Genomic DNA, 26818 nt, shown 5'->3' with positions numbered 1-26818 from the left:
TATCCAAAGATAAAATGAAGAAGTAAAAAACAGAAAAAGATAAAAGCTTGAAGACGTTTAAGGAAAATTTTAAACATTTTTTTCGTAAGTCAATACATTTTCTGTAAGACCAAAACTCTTGATGATCTGTAAACGCAAAAATAACTTGGAATAAACTGATAATCAGTACTGTACAGATAAAAGCAGGTATAATATAAATTCAATTAAGAAACCTTTCAATTTGGGACAGTTTTTTGATTGGTTACCCCACAAAGACGCAAGGCATTATGGGGATGTGAAAGTCGAGAATAGCAGTTATTATGGATGCATGCAAATGAGATAATACTAAAGCAGTCGGTTTTTGTCTGTATGCATACGAAAATTCGATATGTATGAATCATTCTTTATTCACAACTAAAATAGACACAAGAAGTTCCATACAAGTCTATTGAACGATTTTATCACAAATTAAGAATGGTTCGCATCTTATTCATACAGATAAAAACCGAGTTTGGGCTGCCTGTGTATAAAAAGATCTACGACGCGATGATGTCCGACGCGATAACGTTTCACTCGAATTAGCTGTGTTATACGAGGAATCGAACCCCAATCGCCACACCGCCCTTGATTCCTTAATATCAATATATCCTTTTAGGAGTCCTTCATTGTAGTGCAATAAGCTCATAGGAAGGGAGCTTTTTTTCATTCTTTGGAATTTGAATTCTTTTTTTCTTTCAATGACTTTTAGTCCTCTTTTTTCAATCAAAGATTCTTTCCGTATTTTTCACCCTGCTCCAGTCTTCCTTATAACTAGTTTCTCCCTGCTTTTTCCTCCGTCTTACTCCCTTCTTTCTTCCATCATTACGTTTGCCGAGCATACTCTAAACCGTCATTATATGATCATAATTCCATTTTCTATAATTTTTTGAACTGATACTCCGATCCTTTTTTCAAGCTTAAACACAGGAAGCCCAATTTTGACAAAAGTGGAACAAAAAATCAGAAAATGATAAATTTTCCTGTATTTTGTCAAGGAAGTGTGCTAGGAATATGAGCGAACAGGAAAAAATGAAAAATGATCTTTTTTTGACTAATATTCTCAGTGTTCGTTCAGATTAGTGAAAATTAGTCTTGGGTTCCCTGTGTCTCTTAGCAACGCGACCATTGCTATGGAATGGCGTGTTGTGATTGGCTGTCACTCAACGGTCTGGGAAATTCAACGCATGGAAGCCATTATCAACAGAATGGTCGAAGAATTCACTCGATTGTAAAGCAGTTTTAGGGATTTTAAAATTCTTTTATAAACGGAATGAGCTTTAAGCTCTCAAAGAGCACATACACGAGAACAACTGAGATCAAAGCACCATGCCCACTGCAGGTGAAGCAAGATTGGCCAAGAAAAACATCAACGAACGAAGGTTGGTGAACGTTGTAGTTGTTGTTCATGCGTTGTTTTGGGTTTTCGATTTGAAAATAATATAATAATAATAATAATATAATATGATTTATATAGCGCCTATACAAGTCGGCTCTAAGCGCTGTAAAATATATATAAATTATGATTCAAAAGCTAGTTTAAACAAATGAGTCTTAAGGTCTTTCTTAAAAGTTTTTATACATGAAGTGTTTCTAAGAGGAGACGGTAGTGAATTCCATAGAACAGGAGCAGACACAGAAAAACAACGATAACCATAAGATTTAAGATTGTACGGACAAGTAACAAGAAGCAGTTCCTTGGATGAGCGGAGAGTTCTTTTAGGTTTATACACAGTTATGAGATCAGACAAGTAGACAGGAGCCAGACCATGAAGTGCTTTGAAAGTGAGGAGTAGAATCTTAAAATTGATGCGATGTTTCACAGGAAGCCAATGCAGAGAACAAAGGACAGGAGTGATGTGATTATACTTCTTGGAGAGAGTTACAAGACGAGCAGCAGAGTTCAAAACATATTGTAATTTATCAATTTGAGCATTAGGTAAACCATATAGAAGAGAATTACAATTATCAAGCCTGGATGTCACAAAAGCATGGACAAGTCTTTCAGTAGTATGGACGGAGATAAATTTACGAATACGAGCAATGTTACGCAAATGATAGAACGACGTCTTACAGATATTATTAACATGAGGAACCATTGACATCACAGAATCAAAGATTACGCCAATATTTCTTTCATTACGGGATGGTTTGATAACCTGATCGCCAAAGTGTAGAAGAGGAGTAGACAGATGAGGATTATACTTCGAGGACAAGATAAGGAGTTTAGTTTTTTCTTTGTTAAGTTTAAGTTTATTTTCAGTCATAATACAGGTTTTATGCTCTGTAAATGAAACTATAAAAATGCCAATTCTTTTCTGTAATGCATTTTGAGGGATATAATACTATTCTTATGATAAGAATGATCATAAAAACGAGCAAAAATATATTATTAACGTGGGGAAGACGGAAACTGTAAATAGAGGTTATCAGTCGGCTAAGCATCTGATACGGCTGTGTATTTTTACAAGTGACGAGTCAAAATGCAAAGCCATATCAGATGCTTAGCCTACTGATAAGTGATGCTCAAACTCTCTCTAAAGCCTATAGTACCCATCATATCAGACATGTTCTTTTTCCATATCACGCACGTTCTTTGCAGAATTAAATAATAAAACACAGTAACACTCTTCTAGGGTACTGCTTGCGACTATTTTCTTAGCTTATATTAGACTTATTTTAACTAATTTTATTAATCTCTGCTTCAACAGCACGAGAAAGCCCATCAAGAAAGCTGGGGCTGGTTTGTCTACTGCATCTACAGTTAATAAAAGGTAGGCTTTCAAAAATATAGCAGAAAAAAAGTAACCGCATGCTCATTTTACTTTCCTATAAACGTTCCTAAACCTTAAGAAGCTCGTGAGAGGTTTATGGAGGACAGATGAATGGCAGAAATACAGATAGTTTTGGGGATGAGGGATGTACAGTACTGTAGTTGAAGCCAGAGGAGATACAGTACCTATATAGAGTCTGCTAACACGAATATAACCCCCCCTCCCTCCAATAAGAAAAAATATATATAAGTAATGATAAAACTTACATCTTTTCATGGTGTATAATTTACCCTTTTATCATTACTGCTTCATAAGAAACACCAACTCAGCTCTCACTAGTTTTTAGCTAGTTATCTCTTCTAGATATATATAAGGCCAGCTCTGGTACAGTATCTCACATTCATGGCATTGATAACATCTAAAAGGTTGACTGGGTGTAAGAAATAACTGTTTCCTCTCTCTCTCTCTCCTGGATTCTCTCTCCTTACATGGTCATAAATAAATCCCTTTTGAATAACTTGTAAGATAGCCCAGTGGGATTTTATTGATGTGCAAAATGGTACTGTGACAAAGTTTCACAAGGGAGAGGGAAGAGACCAGGGACAGTGAAGGGGGATTCCCAATAATTTTTGCCTGGTCTATATTTTGGATTACTTGTTTGCTATTTAGAGTATCATAAGCCAATGCAAATGCCCTTCAAGACACTCCAAGGGTCTCAAATTAAAACTTTTTTCGTGGGTTTCCACCAGCTTCTACAGTTGTTAGCCCCCCCCCCAATCAAGATTATGCTCTGCAGTCCCTGAAGACAAGTGATTATTTAACATTTTTATGGTGTTACTACATATGTTTCAGTCTTTATGACAAATCTTTTTGAAGATGAGCTATTTGATAAGGTTTCTTAGAAGATTCTTAGGAAAAATTCACTTAGTATATTTAATTGAAGAAAAAAATGTAATGGAATGCTCAAAACCTATATCATACTAGTCCCCTTCACATTTCCCTGTGGCATCTTCAAAAGATAGCTGTGCATCTGCATCAAAACGAGACGAACGGTGAGCTTGCAATGATAGAGACCTGTGAATAATTGTTCAAGGTGTTAAAAAAGGTATCTATCATTTTAAACTCACCGTTCGTCTCGCTTCAATGTAAAGGCACAGGCACCTTTCAAGATGGTGCAGGGAACTGTGAAAGGGACTATTCTTTCTCTGGAATCTTTATTTCATCATTATTAAATTAGTTCAACCTTTATTTCAGTGCTCAAGGCAAAACACAAAATACTAGGATTCTAATAAAGAAGCATGGAAAAGAAAATATTGAACCAGTAAGCAAAAATCAAATTTATTCTTATTCATTATTGTTTTTTTTTTTTGTATTTATTATTATTATTTATTTATTTATTTATTCTTTATTGCAAGTTGTTCTATCTAGAAATCTTGATGGGATATTATGTTTTTCTCTCACTTGATTATTTCTTGATTTTTTTGTATTTTTTTATAGAAAAAGCGGGCTACAAAAGCCAAACCTGCTCCTGACTTTTCCAAACTTCATAATAACTGGAACAGTAAATTTCAAAAGGTTTGTAATTTTTATACCAATTTTCATTGATACTATTTGTAATTTGCTTTTTAACTCTGTATGACCCTATACATCTCCTGATCTTTATAGAGTGCCGTCTAGTCTTATATAGGAGTGAATAAACAAAAAAAAAAATTAAGATATAACTAGCTAAAAACTGGTGTGAGCTGCGTCGGTGTTTCTAATGAAACAGTAATGATGAAAAGGTAAATTATACACCATGAAAAGATGAAAAAACTTACTGACGTTTCGGACGCTAGTCCTTCGTCGGAGTAAAAGAGGAAGAAGTTGTAGAAAGGAGTGTATATATGATAGAATAAGACAAAAGAAACCAATGAGAGCAAGGTAGGCAAGGAAACAAAAACAAACAATCAAAAGACAAAAGAAAAGGTTAGTTGAAAGTAAAGCGTTCATTAATCCCGTTGGGACTAAGAGTGCCCAATAGGTGAATAAGCCGCATTTCTTTGGTCTTGCGACAATCATTGTTGCCGTTAATCAAAGAAAGACCGAAAACAATGAAGTCAGAAAGAGAATGGTTAGCTAGATTAAAATGGCGGGAAACTGGTTTGGTGGAATCGTTATTGCGAATATCATAAAGATGATTGCAAATGCGATCACAAATATATTAGTTAAAACAGCCCTATAAAAGATCTTGATAATATTCTAACAAATTATTCTATTACCTTGCATTAGGGAAAAGCTGTTGCTAAAAAATCCAATACTAAGGTACATATTATATTTTTTATTAAATGCCACATGTCAGTTGAGTTTGTTTGATCATGCTGTTTTCTCTCTTGCCACAAGGATTTTTGTCCAGTTTTCCTCCCTCCATAGAAATCAATACATGTGTGTGTGGATTGAAACTTGCAGAAGAGTCTTGTACGGGGAGTGTTAGTTGTAAACTATAAGTACGGTACAATCCCACAGTCTTGTCGATGAAGTAAATTAAATGTGTACTACCGATCTCACCGAACTGTGGCGACACGCCAAAAATTTGTCTCACTACCACACCCTTATTTGTCTACTGACACGCCTACTTTTGTTACATGTATTACAGTGAATACCTTACTGGAAATGTGCTAGATCCGAGACAGTGACAAAAGTAGGCGTGTCAGTAGACAAATTAGGGTGTGGTAGCGAGACAAATTTTTGACATGTCACCACAGTTCGGTTAGCCTCCTTTGCAGATGTTATTTGTGTCGTCTGTAAAGGAGGCTACAGTTCGGTGAGATCCGTTGTAAAACTGATTTTGTATTGAATAATGATTATTGTTCCTTGTCTTCAGGTCAGCCCTTTTGTCTTGACTGAAGTACAAACCCAGAACGCTCTATCCAGTAAAAACAATGATTCATCAGACAAGGAAAATATTGAAGAAGAACAAGAGGAAGATGACTTTGGTTTTGAGATTGATAACAACGCTTTGCAGGGAATTCTAAACAATACTGGAATACAGGTAAGTGTAAGTGTAAAGGGATTTGTTCAGTATATTACACAGGGTTCCCAGGGGTCAGGGAAAAGTCAGGGAAAAACACAGTGAGGGAAAAGTCCGGGGGGGGAGGGTACTCCCATATATGGACTATATGGGGATGATCCGCTGAACAGGGCGTGGTTTTTTGAGCTTCTTGTCATAAACAGGGTATGCAATTTCACTCAAGTTCCAAGTTCTTCCTGAGTTTCCTGTCATATTCAGGGTTTCTACTTTCGTATTGACGGAAACTGGTTATTATGGTTGTAAAAAAACGATACGCGAGATGACATGGTAATTTTAACAGGAACTCGGTGCAATAAATTATATCTTTTGTCATAAACAGGGTCTACAAATTTGAGTTTTTTTGTCATAAACAAGGTACCCCTTTCAGAATCCCAGCGGAACTCCCCCACCCAAATTCTGGCGGAGTACCCCCCAGGGGAAAAGTCAGGGGATTTTTTATTCAGTCAGGGAAATTGTGATTTTCACCTAAAGTCGGGGAAAAGTCAGGGAATTTTGTTTAAAGTTAACTATGAGTATCCGTGTGATACTGATACTGTTTGCAGTTTTTGAATAGACTGATAAATCTTTTCAAATAATGAAAACAATATTGAAGTACTTAGTATCATTTATGCTGGACAGTTTAATTATATTGGGTATCCTGTGTAATATGATAAGAGCGGGGCCTAGGTAAATGGCCCATGCTTTCCCATAAAGCTCAACAAGGTCAGTGAAAACTGTTATTTAGTCTGAGGGAAAAGTCAGGGAATTTTTATTTTCAAAATGGCTGGGAACCCTGTTACATATACTCAACCAAACTAGCTAGTGGTGTATTGACAATCATTGTATTGACATACAGATGTACATGTATGACATGTGGGTCTATCAGTAACAATATATATACATGTTTTAATTGTCATTTACTGTTGTCTCATTTTGGTGGCAAAAAGAAAACAAAATGGGCTTGTATTTTTTTAACAAAATGAACAGTTTAGTCCAATGACTTTTCAATAATTGTGCACCGCATCGTTGTGATTGAATGCAGTGCTTATTTTATATTTGATGGTGGCACTCTAATATTTTTGCTCTCATATGAAGCTTAATTTGGGGATTCTACATGTAAACATGGTATGGTTTTGACTGTCACTAAAAGTATATATTACATGCCTGCCCCAGTATAGCTCTAATAATGTTTAGCCTTTCTCTGCCTATTACTTAATAAATTCACATATGAGATATAGGCCTGTCTCTCCAAGCTCCTCTATTTTTCAAGCTTCCTTGAAATAGTGAGCATTTTCCAGTGTCTTAGACAATTTCATGTGATATTGAAAATTTGATGTTATGAAAATGAAGTGCTCTCACTATCTACACAACTGATCAAGCAATTAACAAACAGTTTTTTTTATTGAAGGTGCAAGAGGAAGTTCATCCTCTGACACGGAACACCTATGCTGGACCTGCACAGAAAGGGTAAACATACTATGTAGTTATTATTATGCTTATTACCCATTCCAAGGTTAAGGAGAAAACTGGATCAAGTTGTCACTGCAGTGCACTGTGGGGCTGTTTTAGAGGTTGAAATAGTAAACCATTTTCACTGATATTCCTACCGCTCATTGTCTTTGTGTGATTAAGTTATGGGAACTGATTTTGGCGAGGCAATGGGTGGCTTTTGCAAGGCTACTAGCTATGTGCTACGTCGCTAAAGGGGAGGCGGGAGGGCCGAAGCCCTTTACAACGGTTTGTGTGGATGAGTCAAAAGGCCAGGAATCTTACTTGCAAACCTCTAAAGTACCCAAATAATCTGACGTGGCTGACTGTGAGAGTGTGTAGGAAATACCCATGAGAGTACATCATTGCATCATACACAGAGCGATTTCGCGGCTTTCCTACCAATAAATATAGCCCCCATCTTGGAAATATGTCCCCTAAAAGGCCCCTAAAATGCACTGCCAACTTTGGAATGGCTAATTATAAGCGTGTATTTTTGACTGACTTTTTAAGAATATTCTGTATTGCATTTTTTAATTTCTTTAAAAAAATTTAAAAATTTCCTTCATGATGGGGGCTGGTATGGATAATTTCTGGAACTATACAATCATAGAAGCCAGAAAAAGACCCTTGAATCAAGGAAGATACCAAACATACTATACTCTTATTAGAAAAACAAGTTTTAGAGAGAAAACATTGAGATGTACAAGAGACCCCATAGATGAGATGCGAGTGTACCACTGAGTGTGCCAGCCTTGCACTTGATTTCCTTCATAATTATGCGGATGAACACTGATTCTTACTATGATGAATTATTGATGATCATGTTGATATTTTCTATCCTAGTATTAGTGCACCAAACACTATTAGTGGTGTTTCTTCCAAGAGGACATCCATCTACTACACAGGATCAAAGAAAACACCTACACCTCAACACCAACCCCTACAGACCAAAGGTCTGACCAGCAATAGACCTGTGTTTGGTTTTCAAGCTAAACTAGGGAAAAAACAAGTTGCATGGGCTAACCAAGGTACTAGTCCAAAAATACAGCTGCAGTAAGAAACAATTTGATGTGAAAATTGTCATTCCCATTCGGTTCTCAACAGCCACTTTTAAAAGGTTTATGTGGAGATAAAAGAAACAAAATCACACAACATACTCTACTATTTGAGATATTAAAAAATATTTGCACACAGTGTGGTAATTCCAGGAACTTTTTCGCACTGCAACTTGCAACGCATCATTTTAGTGACAAGTTATCATTAGTTGGTCCTCCAAAAGCTTCTCCCAGTACTTTGGGGTATTATCTTTTTGGAGGACTACGTGTGGTGTGTAGAAAAGCAAGAGAACCCCTTTACTAGACTTTCGCAAAGTCCGCCGCCCGCTTTGTTCTTTTTTTACTGGGCGCACGACGGACTTTTCGACCTTGCTTCCCGCCAAATTTACCGACCCAAAAATCAGTCGGTAAATTATAGCCAATCACAATGCTCGAAATCCAAGCTGTCAATCACAATGTAAGATTAGTAAGATTATCTCTACGATTCCCATCGGCATCTGTCAACACAACATCTGTCTAACAACATGAGATCAAGGCCATATCATACGGTAAAAGTAAATTAGGATACGAAACTATAAGAGAATACCAGAAACAAAGTATAGAAGCGTATCTTTCAGACAGAGAAATTTTTATATTTGCACCAACAGGAGCGGGAAAAAGCCTGACATTTGAGATCGCTCCATTCGCCTTAGATTTTGAGGTTCGGTGAGAAAAACTTCATCGAGACTGTTGTTGTTGTTGTTGTTGTTGACCCTTTGGTCTCTTTAATGAAAGACCAAGTAAAGTCTTTAAAATCGAAGGGGATCTCTGCTTCCTATGTTGGAGACGACTAAACAATTTCCGTCTATAGTCATTGTTCGGAACTTGACTAGCGCAAAGAAAGCATATTTTTTGTTTGGATGCTGGAGATATCACTATCCTTTCAACAGTTTTAGTTGGAGTTATAGCATCAACCATTATTATTGATAAACCATGTTTTGCTGCTCCGGATATAACATGGAGAAACAAATAAATGAAAACCACAATTCTTTAGCTCCGCCCCCGAAAACCGACACTCCCGTATCAAATTCGGAAATGGCGGGAAACGCAAGTGAATATCCTGCAAGTTCGACAAGTCGAACTCTCGCGACTTCGTCGCTCGCTCGCTGCGCTCGAATTAAAAAAACGCCGGGAAAACAAGAGAGGTCGACTTGGGGCAAGTCTACCCCTTTACTCACATGCTCTACATTATAATTGGCCACTTTAGAAACGAGTGAAGGACTGGGAACGAGTATATAGAAGGTATTGATATTTAATCTTATTAAGAATATTTTTCCATGACGAGAAAGAGCACTAATGAACAGGTTTCTACAGTTTGGCTTCGATTGGCTAAGTAACAGCTAAATTATAAGCATTCAAAAACATCAAAAATGACAAAGAAATGTGTGATTACTAGGGACAAGCGTCCCCAGTAACCGTACATTTCTTTGTAATTTTCGAGATGTTTGGGAGGCTGCTACACAAAAGGTATGAAACGCAAAACCTTGAAACTCCAGAAATTTACTAATTTCGATGTACTCTTTCTCGTTAATGGTAGCCATTTTTTAACTAGGTTCATTCTAAAACCTTGTTCTCAGTCCTCAACTCGTTTCTAAAGTGGCCAGTTCTAAGTCTGAGAAAGAATCTGACTTTGACTTTAAAATTGTTTTGAAATTTCAAGATAATGATGGTGCTGATGAAGAAATTAGCTTCAAGCCAGATGCTTTGGCACTTGAAAGTATTTTAAACAATAAAGGAATTGATGAGCGACAAACACGAGGTTTAAGACACACGATGGCTTCTACTCGTTCAGTGCCATTCATGCAAAATTCGAAACGACAATCTGTGATTGATAGTCAGGTTAGTAGAGTTATGTTTATTCATTTCTATTTTTCACTTCTTAGCTTATGGGTTTTTGTTCTATCTTCCGAATTGATTTTTTTTCTTTCTAAAAATCTAATAGGCCATTTCACGGATCCCGTTACTCAACCTCAGCCTCGTCAGCGTGTAATTATTCTTTAGAATTTGACTACAGTCCGCAGTAATGAAAGGAATTTACGCATCAACGAACAATTGAAAATTTCACAGGTTGTAGGCAATTTCTAAAGAATATATTACACGCTGACGAGGCTGAGGTTGAGTAACGGGATCCGTGAAATGGTCTATTCCATTTGGATTTCAATTTCATCAGGGAATGAGCCTTTGTACACTGTTTTAGGTGCTAAAATTTCGGGTCAACCAGGTGTATGTTCACTGCAATTTTCATAAACATGCGAACTCTATGTCTGCCAGCTGCACGTTCAAATTTGGTTTTTCGCTACCGTCAATCAAACCTAATCCGTCGGTACCTTTCATATTTTTCACTGGCGGCAGCAAAAAGCTAAATTTCAGCGTGTAGCATGCAGCTACAGAGTAAAGTTCCCAACCTTAGAAAGAACTTTCCGAACTTCGTTTTGAACTTCAGTAATTTGGTTCGAACTTCGTAACAAATATACAAAGTTTGTCGGAGAACTTTGGAACTTCCGAACAAACTTCGGAACCCGCTTGTGAAAAGTGAAAACACTCTAATTCCCCAGCCCTGTCTTGGGTTAAGCCTGGTTTTCACAAGCGACGCAAGCACAAGCACATCGATAAGAAAAATTTTCGATCCTTGCGCTTGTGCTTAAGCTTGTGTTGGACAGTTTTCACAATGAAATAAGGCTCTTATGCTTGCGCTTGTGTTGGCGTCGCTCGTGAAAACCAGGCTTTAGGAAGGTTAGGTGGTGCTAAGATTCCATTAATAGAGGTATTACTGTTCATACTTCTTACTGCGTGATATTTTACAGTCATCCAAAAGAACATCTATCTACTATACTGGATCCAAGTCTAAAGGTATCACCAGTGATCTTCCCAGACCATCTCTTATTGGGAGACCACGTACTAGTTTCATCGACAAACCTACTGTACCCTTTGGTCAAAGGACAGCAATGACTCCTATTCTAAAACAACAATATGTACCAGGATCGACTGTTATAGGAAAACAGGATGAAGCGATGGAGAACAAAGGTAGGTTGCCGTAGTTTCTTTAGCGATGAAGCATTCGGTTGTTTTACAAACTTGTTACTGCTATAGACCCCTTGCATGTGCCGTTCAAGGAACTCAATTTGGAGGACAAATCAAAATAATTTCAATCTCCTGAGAATTAGAAAACTAAAAACCTGCATTCCTACGTGCTGCAAGGGGTCTATTCGCTACCGTAAGTACCGCAGTAGCGCAGCTCAATGGGGTCGAACTGAAACATGTGAAAGCGCCTCTGGCAGATCACTAAAATACTTGTAAACACAAAAATATGCATCGTTTTCAATCAAACCCTGCGATCCCGTGCACTAATTGTCGTTGCTAATTTTATTTTATTCAAAGGTTTCGAAATCCATACTTTCGTTCAACCTTTTACACCCTCACGTCAAGAAACGATGGGTCAAGTCTCCAAGACGACAGATATAAAACCATGTAAAATAAATCCCCTGACACCCGGTCGAGGAAAACTGGAAACAAAGTCCCAGGATCCCTCTGCTAGTAGTAAAAAACAAGTATGCTGGTCTGACATACTGACACCTCATCGAAACATGGATCAAGTAAAACCGAAGGTAACAAGACTGGTATAATACGATAGACCTCTTCACCTTGGACGTAATGTTGTCTCATTTTAGACCAAGTGTCATTCCCTAGAGTATCATTTATTTGTTTAACGGTTGCGCATGAGAAGACACATGAATATGGATACAACTCAAACAAAGAAGCTTATATTCAAGAGAATGAAACATAGGCTGACATGGGAAAACATTACGCCCAAGCTAAGAAGGCCTGCTAAAAATGTCAGTGATATATCAGTACTACCTGTTGCATGGTCGGACCGCCGGCGACTAAACCGGCTCCTCCGCTTGCTATCCAGTGACGAGGATGGTTGGACACCCAGCAAGATTAAAAATAAGACTTGTGTAGTGGCAGCCAAATGCGTCCATGTAAGCGCTCAGTCTACCACGGTTTGTTTGTGTTATAAAGCGCTTAGAACAGATTTGGATATAGGAACTGTATAAATGTTATTATTATATAAATATTATGACAAATTTGGTACTTTCAGTGTCTTTTTTACAGCGCAACGCGCAAAAGTATGACCACATTTAATATATTCGCATTCTTCCATGCACGTTTTCTCTACGTTAAACCGAAACCTTTCGATTCAACGTTGGCTAGTTTGACCAAATAAGGCGTTCAAAAGGCTCGTTTGGCAGGAAAAGCCCGTGCATATAGAAGTATGCGAAGTAGTGCTCTCAGTTTTTGTCTCACTTGTTTCTTTCCTATTTTCCTAAAGGACGTGATTCTCACAGCTCCGAAGGAACATTCTGAAAGAGTAAATTCTCTTACAAGTAGTGAATTAGCAGACTTCTCTCCATGGATGATGAGTGCCACCAAACCTCCTTACCCAAGCACGCGAGAGTCCCCAGCGGATGATGATACAGTCACAATAAAGTTATTCTCTGACGATGATACAGAAGAAGAGACAAAACAAGGCAGAAAGGAGAAGGTAAAATAGAAATAATTGACTGCACCAGTCAATAAACCATGCATTTGAAAAACATTACACTTAGTTTTATTATAATACACTCGACAAAATTACCCGATTCTGATTCGACAAAGGGAGTTCAATTAAATCCCAAATTGTAATTGTAGAGTCCCAATTAAGTTGCTCAATTTTGTTGAGTGTATAAAAAACAAAAAATTCCACCTTCTTATTGTTTATTTTGGAATTAAACTTTTAAAACATCTCTCGTACCTATAAATTCCGAATTGTACTCGAGATCGTGCGACTTTCTATGCTTATTGCGCGACAAACACAGCTCAAGAGGTCTTGGTTTTTGGCGTTAATAGCGGAGCTCCCGCGTGGACCACCATACTTAAGAAAAATTGGTAAATCATCGAGTTGATTTTTCATGTCTTGACTGAATTCACTTCCCTCCATCCGTACATAAGTACGTCCGTGTACACAACACAGGAATCCCACTTAATATCAAAGCAAAACTACTCGCAAATGCGGACCTCAAATGCACAGAAAAAAATCGTTTTAGGACAAATTATAACCAACCATAAATAAAAAAACTTTCATGCAGTGAAAGGTGGATAAAAGTGTGTGTTTTTTAGTAAACAATCGTATATCATTTTTATGACAAGAATTTTTATCGACAAATCAAAGAATTTCTCTCAAAACTTTTAATATTTCTATGGGCAGTTCTTTATGAGAGAGATAAAAACTACACATTTTAAAACTTCTTCTGCAGGATTTAATTTCAGTGTAATTTCTACCTTAGTAATCGAAAATTCAAATTTTAGTAAAAGCCGACACTCAAAAGACTGTGGGTGGTGCCCATGGGATGAGAAAATCGATGTTTGAATAACCTATTCAAAATACATTATGTCATGTAAGTTTGAACCATGAAAAAAATATAGAGCTTTTATTGTTACTAACATTGTTGGTTGTAAATCACTTGCTTTAACAGCAAAAGACATTTGAGCAGAAATTTACACTTTCTCGGTTAAAAAATATTATTATAATAACATAAATTTCGTGACGGACGTTACAAGGGTATATGCCCAAAAGCGTGATTTTTTAAAATTACATTCTAGTATCTGCGTACATTGTAGCATTATTTCGGAACTTCCGTTTTAATTAGTCCCTGTCAACTGAACAAAACCGCTCGATTTGAAAAAATCTGCTATTTACATTTTAAATTTGCGTTACGGACGTTACACTTTTAACGTTACGAACGTTACATCAACATTGTCCCTAACGTTACAAAGTGTTATTTCTTGACGTTATCATTGTTTTTATTCTAGTTTTGTGAAATCAAGGAAATCAATGAAAAATACATTTTTCAAAAGAGCAGTTTCCCAATAGTTGTTGACTGTAATCTCATAAGATTTGGAAGGATGGCACATAGGGAAACTCGCAGTTTTCGAGATGCACTGACAAGCATTGTAACTCAGTACCCTTTGCTTTTTATTGTGTTAAAAAATTCAGAGTTGTTCGATTTTTATGAAACTACTCTTAATTGAGCAAATAACAGTTGTACTTTTGGCAGAAAGTATCAGAAGGCTATTTGGATCAATAGTTTTGATACACGGACCAAGCGAAAGTAAGCAATTTTCAGCCATCTTTTGGCAGCGAAAATCGTCCCTGGAGTTCAAACCGATTTTTCCCTTTATCTCGAAAACAAAAAAGTATTTTTCAAAACTCATGTGAAAACTCTATTGTCGGGGCGACAAATTGCACGATTTCGCGCAAGGCATGTGATTTGTAAGCATTCTAACTGTAAGATTGCGGTACCCTCCTCCTAAACCCATAATTTTGAAATCTTATAACTTTTTTCTTATTTTAAGCTTGAATTAGAAGAGCTCGAAAGGCAGGCTATTGAGGAGTTACAGCTCCTTGAAGTAGAGAAGACGCGGACCTCAAACGAAGCATACAAAGGCTTTAATAATAACATCCAGGCAAGGCTATCGAGCGATATCAGCGGATGTGAGCCGCTTACAAGTCCATTACAGATTTCTGATACACCGAGGAATTTGAAAACAAAGGATTTAACAGACCAATGGCTAAGGGCTACACCCCAAAACCACATGCGCGTAACCATACGCAATAAGACACCAATTGCAAGTCCGTTGGTTACACATTTGGGGACACATAGGGTACTAGACCCTAGATATCGTGCAATAGCTAATCCTCGTCCATTAGTTAACCAAGCTAGTGGTTTTGAAGACCCTACTGTTCACAAAGCACCAAAAGCTACTTCTTTTGTGAACCAAGCTAGTCAAAGTCTGATTGGTGTGACACGTCCAATGGAGAGTGGTATTCAAGTTCCTGCAGGTTACACAGCACCAAAACCTACTCATTTTGTGAGTCAAACTGGGGCCCTTCCAGTGGACAGAACAGCGCCCTTTACTCCTACACAACAAGTAGTTCAAACGCCTGTGATGAATGGTCCACTAGACAATGGACAACCCTTTGGTTTACTGAGTTCTATCAAGAAAAGCGCCTCTAAAATAGGAAACAAAAGACCCCATTTCTCATCCGTGGCCTCGAATCCATCATTCCCCAAGTCCTTATCCTGGAGTGATACTTTCTACAGCTCTACTCCTGGCATCGAGGTGGTAACCTCTTCATTTCAGGAACAGTCGACCACCTCAAATAAGTATCCTAATTACCGTAGCGTACACAAGGATGGCTTGCTAACCAATGTTTACCAACCTCTCAATATACTTACTGCAAGTAATCCGACCATTGTCCGTGACAAACGTTTTTATAATCCTAGTGAGTTACCTTCGAGCACCAACTATGGCAACGATTTTAATGAGCCTGAAGAAAAACCTTTGACCAGCAACTTTTACCAGCCAGCAGAACGATCTTTCAACCATCACCATGGCAACGCTTTTCAGAAGCCTGCAGGAAACGATTTGACCAGTCTCCATGGAAACAATTATTCCAAGCCCGCAGAAAAACCTTTGATCAGCAATAACTACCAACCTACAGAACGATCTTTCGCCCATTTCCATGGCAACGCTTTTCAGAAAACTAGAGGAAACGATTTGACCAGTCTCCATGGAAACAATTATTCCAAGCCCGCAGAAAAACCTTTCGCCAGTCACTATGGCAACAATTCCTACATGCCTGCAGAGAAACCTCTGGTGAGTCTCAATGAAAGATCTTTATATGGTGGTAATAGTTCGAATAGGTTGCATCTAGGAGTATCCGGAAATGATAAAGTACATAGTAATGGAGTCAGTGGTCCATCATGGGGTGGTGGCCACACCCAGAAGGCATTTGCTTCTGCGCCTGTTGCTACAACTAACCATGTACAAAGCAATGGTCACACTGGAAGTAACTCTACTTACACTAGCTGTTTAACCATGGGCAAAGGAACAGTGGTATCCATACATAGTCCAGGATTTATGCGCCAACAACCACCGCTTCACTCGGATACAAGTTTTAGTACAAAGCCTGAAATATTAAACACTGCTAACATATTCAATACATCCCGTATCTATCCTAATATTAACGACAGTTTGTCCCTTCGCTCTGCTGTCGGACCTTCTGGCTTCCATAGAAGAGAACCAGTCATGATTCTACCTGAAGTAACTTCTACATTGCCCAGAACAGGAGAGGAAGCCTTACCTAAAGAAAACTCCACTTCATACCAGAACAAAAGTGTAGATGTGCGCTTACCAAGATCAATCGAGACGCGCAACACCCTGGCGCAAGAAGCGTTACTGGATACAGAGGTGGCTTTGTATACTACATTAGGTGTGAGAATCAAGAAAAAGTGCACACGAGACTTATCCAACCCATTGGCAAAGGTTTTTGAAGAAGGAGATTCTCAAGTAGGTAGTTGTTATCACTTAAACATCACACGTTTGATTACAGTGGATTGCGGTTGAGTGTTTAATGGAACTGAATTTCCAGCGAGAACGCGTGTAATTAGAGGCAAAACATTGTCACCGCCACCTAGCACCAGTTGACATTCAACCTAACAACGATACGCTCAACAGTTAAAACAAACGTGCAAGATATTTCCGTTATACACTCGACTGCAATCGGCTGTAGCTTGCGTGCGAGGTATTGTTTTTCAGAAGGAGCTGTATGCGTCTTCGCAGACACAGGTCCTTCTCGCCACTACCGATTTTGCAGAATATTGAGAACCACAGTAATATTCAGGGGTTCACGAACCTGTGGTACTCATTCCATAATAATCGAGTTGCTCTTTTCATTTCTGGCGTTCATTTTGACACAGCTGCTCATTTTAAGAGTAGGTCACGTGACATTTTTGCAAATTGCAAATCACTGTGCCTAAATCCGTGTAGTTTTAAAAAAATCGCTTATTATATTTCTTCTCTTTCAGCACATCGTACCTATATGTGTATGCAGCGATAAAATATATTGTTCAGTACATCCATTCCTTTGAAGCCCAATACTCGTTAGAAGAGAAAACTGGAAATAGTTATATGAAATAAGGGCAAAAATGGCAAAGATATTTGAAGTCTTAGAATGGAGAATCAAGTCTCGTTTTTGTAGTGGAGAAATGAGGGTGTTTTTGGCATGGCAAAGATACGTGAAGCTGTCTTAAATTGGATAATTTACGGTACATCTGCTATGCTGATGATACTAGAAGTCAAAGAGAGAAGTCTTATTTTTGTAGTTTAGAAATCGCAAGGGAGGATCCAGCCAAAATTTTGGGGGGGGGGGGGCTAATTGAGTTTTTCCGTCAACACAACGGAAAACAATATAAAAAAGCATGGTGTTTTTCTGCTGAAGGGGGGGCTTCAGCACCCCTTTGCCCCCCCCCCCCTAGATCCGCCCTTGAATCGGTATGTTTCTGCTTTGCTTGAAGATACTTGTTACAAGTAATGGGGACAATAATTATCAGCCCATATTGTGATGGTTCTGGAGCGGCCTAGAATGGAACAACATAGCTGAACCATAATTCAATTGATAGAAAGAGATGTTACCAATGACGCTAGGAAGCTCAACTAATGCTTAGCGATCCACCTATGTAAATAGTAGTGGCGTGTGGTCCTTACCCTGAGAGGGGAAAGACCATACATGTTGAAGGAAATATTTGTTTGATTTGAAATAGAATTTATAGACCCCTCGCATTGATTTCCTAGAGGAATAGACCCGTTTCGAATTCCAAATCACCGCTGTGTTTCTTGATTACAGACTCATTTGCACAGGGTTAGCCTCGAGTTTGTGCAGAATATTCACGTGTTCCAGTCAAGGCCTGTCGAGTTTCAAAGTGTTTGTATTGTTGAAGTTGTGCATTCTTTACTTTACCGTTGGTATTTGTGAATATTTAAACACTGATACGAGGCTAACCCTGTGCAAATGAGTCTGTAATCAAGGAACACAGCGGTAATTTGCAATTCGAAACTGGTCTATTGTTCTGGGGGACAAATTAGCAATAGGCCATCTTTTCTTACTTATGCGAAAAAAACACATTCTATTTTTTGGTCCCCAAGAACAATTCCTCTAGGAAATCAGTGCAAGGGGTCTATATTATGTTTCGTTGTTCCTTTTTGGTAGGTCAAAAATGCTAATATTTCTTGAATATAAAGATTTGTAAGATGTTTTGAAAATAATGTACAGACAAATGACGTAACTAAAGTTGCTAATGTTCTTAGAATAGATTGCTTATCTTAGGGAGATTATTCCATCTCGAAGAGATGAATAAATGGACAAAAATGATGCTAACTGCATACTTTTTCAATCTCAAGTGATATTACTTTGTCTGAGCTTTTAAAACATTAATAAAATTATTAGATTTTTTATCTTGGGCGTAATGTTTTTCCATTTCAGACCACGTGTCATTCTCTTAGGAATCTGATTCTTTGTTTGGAAGGTCTGAAATGGGAAAGCAATATCCCAAGCCAAAGAATGCAACGAGGTATAAGGAATAGTCTTCCATGACCTTACAAGTTTAGTGTGTTTTGTTTTACCGCCATTTGCATTAGACCTTTTTGCTTTATCGGTATTTTCAAAATCCGTGCACCCTAGAACAAAGGGTGATAATTATTTGCCCGTGGAATGTGGTTTTCTTTGTTAAAATATAGCACTTCGTACTATAGGGTGCGTACTGGTTTTTTTTGAGTGCAATATGTTACGCAAATACGCATTTTATTGGTTTATATTGTCATTTTTGAAAATATTGATGCTGTTCGGCACTGCCGACCATCAATATTGTGAAGAACAAAATATGCTTCATGCCTATGCCTTTGAGGTCTTGCCGTGTACGAGCAGAAGAAATATTGGACTTCCGTTTATTATCCATGATGCTTCTTGTTTGTGGAGATGTTGGAGAGGAGCTAGACGTTTTAGAAAGACTATTTCCAGATTTCAGAGCCGCACAGGCGAAGAGGAAATGACGTATGGTCCGAGCTACTCAATATACCACCTTTATTTTGGCATCTGACTGGTGAGACGCCAGAGACGTTTGAAGGACCATATCAGACAGCATATCCTTGGATTATCCAACCAAGAGACCCCAGGTTGCAGCATGTAGGTATACCAAGGCGTATTCGACCAACCTTGCTTAATCCAAGAAATCGTCTTTTGGCTGCATTAATATGGTTTAGACAGTATTTTAGAGAAGAGCTGGTTTGTGCACTATTTCAGATAAGCGTAGCAACAGTTAGTGACGAAGTTCATCACATCATTCCCATAGTATGGTACATCTTAAGAGATCAAATTCGATGGCCAAATGCTGCCGAGTGGGCAACATTTAGGAATAGCTGGGATACTTTTCCTAATGCAGTGGGTGCTATAGACTGTACCATACATCGAATATGGAGACCATCTGTGAGGCAAGCGACCTATTATCGTGGCGATAAGAAAACACATTTCTTGGCTACCATCGTCATCGTTAACACAGACGGGCTTCCTGTTTACGTAAGGGCAGGGTACGTATTATCAATGCGTAACGGACGTACATGAAAAATGAACAAAAGTCTACAAGGTCTACAAACCTCGCCTAAAATATCATTTTTCAATAGTGCATATTTAACGACATATACGCTAGATGCCCTCGCAATTTCTTCGTATCGATTTTCGATTAGTTTTGTGTGCGTACACTGTACGCTAATGACGTCATTCCATGCACTTGTCCCTCATTTTTACCGAAGTATATCTTTTTTGTAATTGAGGGAATAAAGAATATTCGTAGAAACCGTCCATTATAAAGCTTTCTTTCGTCCAAACAGTTCAGTTAATTAATACCAATTGTCTTACTATTTTCATGAGAATATACAGATATGAAAATGACAATGTCCATGTTCTATTTGTTGCCATTGGTTGCAATATTTCTATTTAAAAAAGTCTGTTGATGCAACCTGCCTGTAAAAACACAATATTTGTTTAGCGTTGCCAAAAAAAAAAAAAAAAAAACGCCGATCGAGCGTTATCATTCGAAACCAATTAATTTCATCTCAAGAGTAAAATTAGTGAAGCATTTTTTTGACTGGTAGTCAAATTAATGCAACGACTTATGGTGGTCATGAAAATTGCGGTTGCTAGGAGACCATACGATCGATATAAACACTCGACTAGTAGTCGTCAAGAGCTAGTAATCATTCCTCTTGAAGACAATTCTTGTCTTGGCGTAGTACAGTAATGGTTATGAAGTGAAACATTACAAACACTTACTAAGAACGCCTCTATATTACGGGAAAATACTTAGATCCCGGAAATTGAAAGTCATCATCATTTTTATGTTAGACCCCTTCATTAAGGACACCTATATGACAGACACTTTTCAGTTTCTGGCCCTTCATTGGCCGTATTAATTAATGAGGTTCCACTGTAGCTTTTTTTAAATGAACGTTTACAGTTCACCTTTCTTCATTGTTTGATTGCGTCTGTGTCCTGAAATCTCTGCTTTAACTTCGAACCATGGCACTACACTTGCTTTTACGAACCCAACAGGGACCTCGAAGAGGACGAGGGATATAGCCCCGGCCCACAGATATACGATTATTAATTGGTAATGTAATTTTTTTCTTGTTTATTCACACTAGTTTACTATATATATATATATTTCACTCCAAATCTAAGCCCCCTCCCCACTCTATTTCTATAGGGTCCTTGCTACACCGCTGGGATTTAATGATGGTGGCAGCGCATGGTTTGGGTTTAAAAGCATTGAATCGATCTATTATACTTATCATGAACGTCTTAAAACAGTTCAAAGACATTTTATATAAGATGTACTAGGATATATTGCTAAAGTACAAGCCACCATAGTCTACTTGAGTTTCGTGTGTCTTTTTTATCGTTTTTCTCTTGTGTGTATTTTTCCTTTTCATATTTTTCTAGAACGCAACCTTTGTAATTTATAATAATTTATTTTGTTTCTCCATTTTTAGGGGATATTGACATGCGATTGGAGCTTAACTCTGTGACTATCCCTGCCATTCTCTACTTTCACATCCCAATAATTCCTTGCGTCTTTGGGGGATAACCAATCAAAAAACTGTCCCAAATTGAAAGGTTTCTTAATTGAATTTATACTATACCTGCTTTTATCTGTACAATACTCAAGAGTTTTGGTTTTACAGAAAATGGATTGACTTACGAAAAAATGTTTAAAATTTACCTTAAACGTCTTCAAGCTTCTATCTTTTTCTGTTTTTTACTTCTTCATTTTATTTTTGGATACCAAACAAGGTATTGTCAACATTGTCTGATCAACCTTCAGCAAAATAAGTGGGTTTTTACCCTCTGGTTACCCCCCAAAGACGCAAAGTATTATGGGGATGTAAAGTAGAGAATTGCGGCAAAAAAATAAAAAAAATAAAAAAACAAACCTACCATTATAATTAGCCCGCTCATTTACACGGAAACAAAAAAAAATTGCGGGCTGTGGGCTCAGCTGTATCAATAGATATTCAGGGTCCCTTACTGAGCTTCTAATCCTCCAGTAACACGCCAAGGTTTTGTCAAATGAATGGCTATTATACTATTACCATTCAAATTCACTTTGATACGCTACTAGATGTACATTGACCAGCTGCTTTTGATTAACTGATTTCTAAACGTCCCCAAATCAAGAGATTCCTCCGCCCCCTGTCCCCAACCGCCACTCCCCCCACTCCGGAGGGCCGTTTCGCAGAATATCCGCAGTCCATCTCGTGATTAATGACTGAAACTTAATGTGTTGTCAACGTCATTCAAGCCGTCGTATTTTTTTAGTACTCTTGTGATTGACTCCGGCAGGTGGCTAACTGGTAGAAAAACCATCTCATTGAAAAACTATGCTACTAAAAACTAAATAAGTAGTAGATGATCTATGATTCCTGTCTGAGAACTGAGAATATAAACAACTGTACAGTTGTTATAGTACATGTGTGTTTTGATTTACATCACACGAATGGTGTGTCGACATCCCTGATGACGAGGAAAAAGCGAGAATTCAAAGAAAAGAAGACGAAGAAAAATTACTAAGACTTGAATGTATACGTACTTTTTGGTTTACAAGGATCATCCCACTGGACTATAAACCACAATTACGCGTTGATTTACGGGAACGTAGCGAGTAAGGTGAGGGATTTTGAGATCGATCAACTACGGCTGAAACCAAAGGCAAAAAACGATGGTACGTTTGCCACCCTTGCTGTGGTGAAGAACGCGTCATCAACAAACCATAAAAAAGAGCACAAAATACATTTACTCAATATTTTTTACAGAAAAGAACAAAAACAAAAAACACGATAGAACCGAAGCCAAACAAAATGAGTATATTAGTTGTTAAGTTATTATGATTTGGTAATTTCTGTTGTCGAGCGCTAGCGATTCCAGTAAAGGCATCAACAAATCTTCTAAATACTGGTAGCTTATTGTCATCTGATGGTAGTCGTTGCATCTATTGTGTGCTTGAATGGACATTAACAGGTTTCATTGTGAACAGCACGGTGTAACACCAGCCAGGACTAGTCGTTATCCTTGGTCTTAGTAACCTTCAAGATAAGAATTCACAAATAACTGGACCTTGCATGATATTTCTTCCTGTGTCGTGAGATTTTCGAAAGGCGATTCGTCAAATATCTGACACAACCAACCAGTTAGCGTATCACAGGGAATCTTGACAACAGCTTTCAAACAATATATCTGATTCTTTACCACGAAGACAATTTTTGATAAAGTCTGCCTTGATTTTTTGGAAGATAAAAGTTGCAGGATCAAGACACATCGGATAAGAAAAAAACAGATATCAAGTCTAACAGCTGTCATCACAACAATTTTCCAACTAGATATTAAGATGGTTGTCTCAATCCATCGTTGAAGTACTTAATCTTGAGGCAGTGGAGTTGACAGATGATACGAAGGAGACGATTTTAAAGCAGAGGGTTTTAAGTGTAAACGAAAGAAAATCCATGCCATTTTCTATCGTCATTCTAGTGATTGGATTGCTTCTGGGGATAACCACGCTTATCGGGATTTTTGGCAACTTTGCGGTGTGTCTTGCTGTGTCCTGGAATAAATCTCTAAGAACTCAGCTTAGCTTGTTTTTGGTTAACTTGGCTATTTCTGATATTGGTATGTCAGCTTCTTGTATGCCTTTTGCCGTTGCTACAGTACTCTTCCATAAACAGGTGAGTAGCCAAATGTGTGTCTTCTCTCCAAATTTGATCTCCACTTCCTTTGGGAGCGATGTTTAAAGCGGCGCTAGTCATAATATAATTCTAAGGTGTTATTATAGCCGACCCTTTAACCGTAGCTTGGTAACAAATATAGGCTTGAGAAAGGCTTTAAATAGCGTATGTATCAGCTTTATATTAAAGAAATAATACAATCAGTCCTTTTAAGATTGGTTACAACTTCATCTAAATTAGGAACAATATGTTTTAATGTAAATAACACTAAAGAGACAAATGGATCGTCACATAAAAACAAAAGTTTAAAAGGACTGGGAAAAAGGCAGAAAAACTGAAAAAAGTTAAAAATGATAATGTAAACTATTACATATGACGTCCAACATGTTTTTTCTTTCAATGTTTTCAGCAAATCGGGGAGTTGTTTTGCTACTTCAACGGCTTCATCAACACCTTCTTTTCCTTGGCCAGCGTTTTAACAATAACCACAATTTGCATCTTCCAATACGTTTCCATAGTAATGCCGCTGGAAAGGATGATCACTAACTTCCGGTGTCTTCTGATGTTGATAGGAGTGTGGATTCTTTCTGGATTTCTAGCTACTGGACCCATTGCGTACTGGGGCCGTTATGAGTTCACCTCTAATATATTCAACTGTGATTATTACCACTCCAACCAGAAGTCCGAGATGTCATATGCCATTGCATTAATGTTTGTAGGATTCGCCTTTCCTTTGGCAATTATGATTTTTTCTTACGCGAATATTTTTATCGCGTTGCGAAAGCATAACTCCAGGATGACGAGGACAACATCTATATCTTCGGTACCTGCAGAAGGGGCTGTTGTTTCGGCAGGAACTAAAATACGTATAACAGTTTTGTTGATATTTTTGACCTTCATCGTTTGCAGGACGCCATTTTTTGTATATTTAGTTTTTGTCGTCGCAGAGCCTAGTTTGCCAGTCGATTTCCTAAGTCAGTTATCATTTTGGGCTATATACCTGCATAGCGCTTGTAATCCATTTATATTTACTTTCAAACATTCGGAATATCAGGATACACTTAAAGATATCTACAGTACGTGCAAGGCTGTGGTGGTCAAATGCTGCTCTAATGCAGAGGAAGGCCAGAAAGAGGAGCATGCGCAGGGGAGTAAGACTGCTGAACCAGTAAAGGCTGGTACAGAACAAGCTAAACAAGAATGAAGCATTGTAAAAAAAAGTTGTAAATCATTGGGGCTTAGATTGTCAATAAGTAGAGGTTTAACACAAAAACGGTTCACAACAACGAAACAAAAATAAAAAAGTCAAAAATATTCTGAATTTCGATGCGATAATAAATATGTAAAAATAATCAAAAATATATCTTAGAAAATATTTCAAATAAAGTTTATTGTTTGAAATAACGAGCCCGGACAAATTCCGTTTTGTGATAAATGTTGAATATATGATGTTATATTGTTACTTCTTTCTTTTTTTTAAATATGTTTTATGCTATTTTATATTTCCTTAAAAACAACGACTTTATTTTTGGATTCTTGATTTCATTATTCGATTCAAACATTCATCATTGAAAACGAATCTTTCAAGCCTTGCATATACCAAAGTCTAGCATATATGCATACAGCTGAGATGCAAGAGCAACATTTTGTGCAAGTAATATGCAAGTAATCCGCTATAAACAAGAGTCTACAAGCCAAGTTAGTCTAATTTTCAAACTATTATAATTTTTTAAATATTGAAGATTGGTTTTCAATGAAATCAAGAATCCAAAAATAAAGTCATTAATGACCTCTACTTGCTCACGCTTGAGGTGGTTTGACTGTAACTTCTAACCTCTTATTCTGTATTTAGATTGACTGTAGTGCTTCCCCCCTCCCCCTAGGTTTTCCCCTAATCCCCCCACCCCACCACCCCCACTTACCTGTTTAAAACTGAAGTATAAATTAATGACATGTACAAAAGTCGTAGGATGAATAGATTACTTTTCTGCCTTCAGGCGATTTTCTGTTATTGCGATAACAGTACAACGTAGGAATATATCTTTCTATGTCAGTACGTGTGTATAAACACAAGTTAAATACTTGATTGCAGAATATGGTTGGCCAAATGTTGCAAAATTCAACAGCATGTATATTTATATTCAACAAAATATAATTACATTCAACAATAAAATTGTGTTCAAATTCAACCTTCGTTATTCATATTCAACACTTATATTTGCATTCAACTACAAAATTGTGTTCAAATTCTACCTTCGTTATTTATGTTCAGCACATCATATCTATTCAACTTCAATGATACATATTTCTATTCAAGGCTGCCTTCGTTTATATATACACATTATATAATTCGGCATGCAACAACAACTTGTATCCAACTTCAACCTTCGATTTATGTTCAAGACCAAGACCTAAATACTCGTTCAAGACTTCTTACGTAAGTTCCCGGACATGAACGCAAAGAAGAGATGAGCGAAGTTGCTAGGAATCTTAAGATTTTGTTTCACAGATGGTGTCGTAAATTGCAAGAACTCGAGCTAAGAAGCACCCCGAACTGTACACATTTAGCTGTCTACTCAGTTAAGCCACCCGAGAGATGTGAAAATACTGGACCAGGGAGACCTAACTTCAAAATCGAAGAAGACACCCTACTGCAGTTCAGAAAGCTAGGCTTCACTTGGAAAGATATAGCTCGACTCTTACTCGTGTCACGTTGGACTCTATGGCGACGAGTACGAGAGCTTGGTATTGAGAAGAAAATTGGCTTTACTGATATCGAAAATAAATATTCGCCAATGTCCGGGAACTTACGTAAGAAGTCTTGAACGAGTATTTAGGTCTTGGTCTTGAACATAAATCGAAGGTTGAAGTTGGATACAAGTTGTTGTTGCATGCCGAATTATATAATGTGTATAGATAAACGAAGGCAGCCTTGAATAGAAATATGTATCATTGAAGTTGAATAGATATGATGTGCTGAACATAAATAACGAAGGTAGAATTTGAACACAATTTTGTAGTTGAATGCAAATATAAGTGTTGAATATGAATAACGAAGGTTGAATTTGAACACAATTTTGTAGTTGAATGCAAATATAAGTGTTGAATATGAATAACGAAGGTTGAATTTGAACACAATTTTATTGTTGAATGTAATTATATTTTGTTGAATATAAATATACATGCTGTTGAATTTTGCAACATTTGGCCAACCATAGCAGAAAGGTTGTAGTATACATTTGTACATA

The 26818-nt window shown here is 37.6% G+C and overlaps 2 protein-coding genes across 2 annotated transcripts; both read left to right on the top strand.

The window, feature by feature from the left end:
- The first annotated feature begins 1194 nt into the window (after window positions 1–1194).
- On the top strand, window positions 1195–18753 carry LOC116303945 (uncharacterized). Its single transcript, XM_089037176.1, has 14 exons — window positions 1195–1397; window positions 2727–2789; window positions 4044–4110; window positions 4287–4364; window positions 5058–5090; window positions 5650–5817; window positions 7244–7302; window positions 8170–8354; window positions 10081–10259; window positions 11225–11444; window positions 11799–12025; window positions 12751–12963; window positions 14814–16811; window positions 17330–18753. Exons 1-14 carry the CDS (start codon window positions 1345–1347, stop codon window positions 17390–17392), a joined length of 3606 nt encoding a protein of 1201 aa, XP_088893302.1. The 5' UTR covers window positions 1195–1344; the 3' UTR covers window positions 17393–18753.
- A 3392-nt stretch (window positions 18754–22145) lies between these two features.
- Window positions 22146–24979, top strand: LOC116306744 (rhodopsin, GQ-coupled). Its single transcript, XM_031716837.2, has 2 exons — window positions 22146–23570; window positions 23980–24979. The coding sequence occupies exons 1-2, from the start codon at window positions 23352–23354 to the stop codon at window positions 24772–24774; spliced, it is 1014 nt and encodes a 337-aa protein (XP_031572697.1). The 5' UTR covers window positions 22146–23351; the 3' UTR covers window positions 24775–24979.
- The last annotated feature ends 1839 nt before the right edge of the window (window positions 24980–26818 follow it).

The sequence above is a fragment of the Actinia tenebrosa genome, unplaced genomic scaffold (assembly GCF_029948245.1).
Source record: "Actinia tenebrosa isolate PJP-AT-01 unplaced genomic scaffold, QUT_ActTen_1.0 PGA_scaffold4__44_contigs__length_22323623, whole genome shotgun sequence".
Taxonomy (NCBI): domain Eukaryota; kingdom Metazoa; phylum Cnidaria; class Anthozoa; order Actiniaria; family Actiniidae; genus Actinia; species Actinia tenebrosa.
This window is presented reverse-complemented; position numbering and strand designations above follow the sequence as displayed.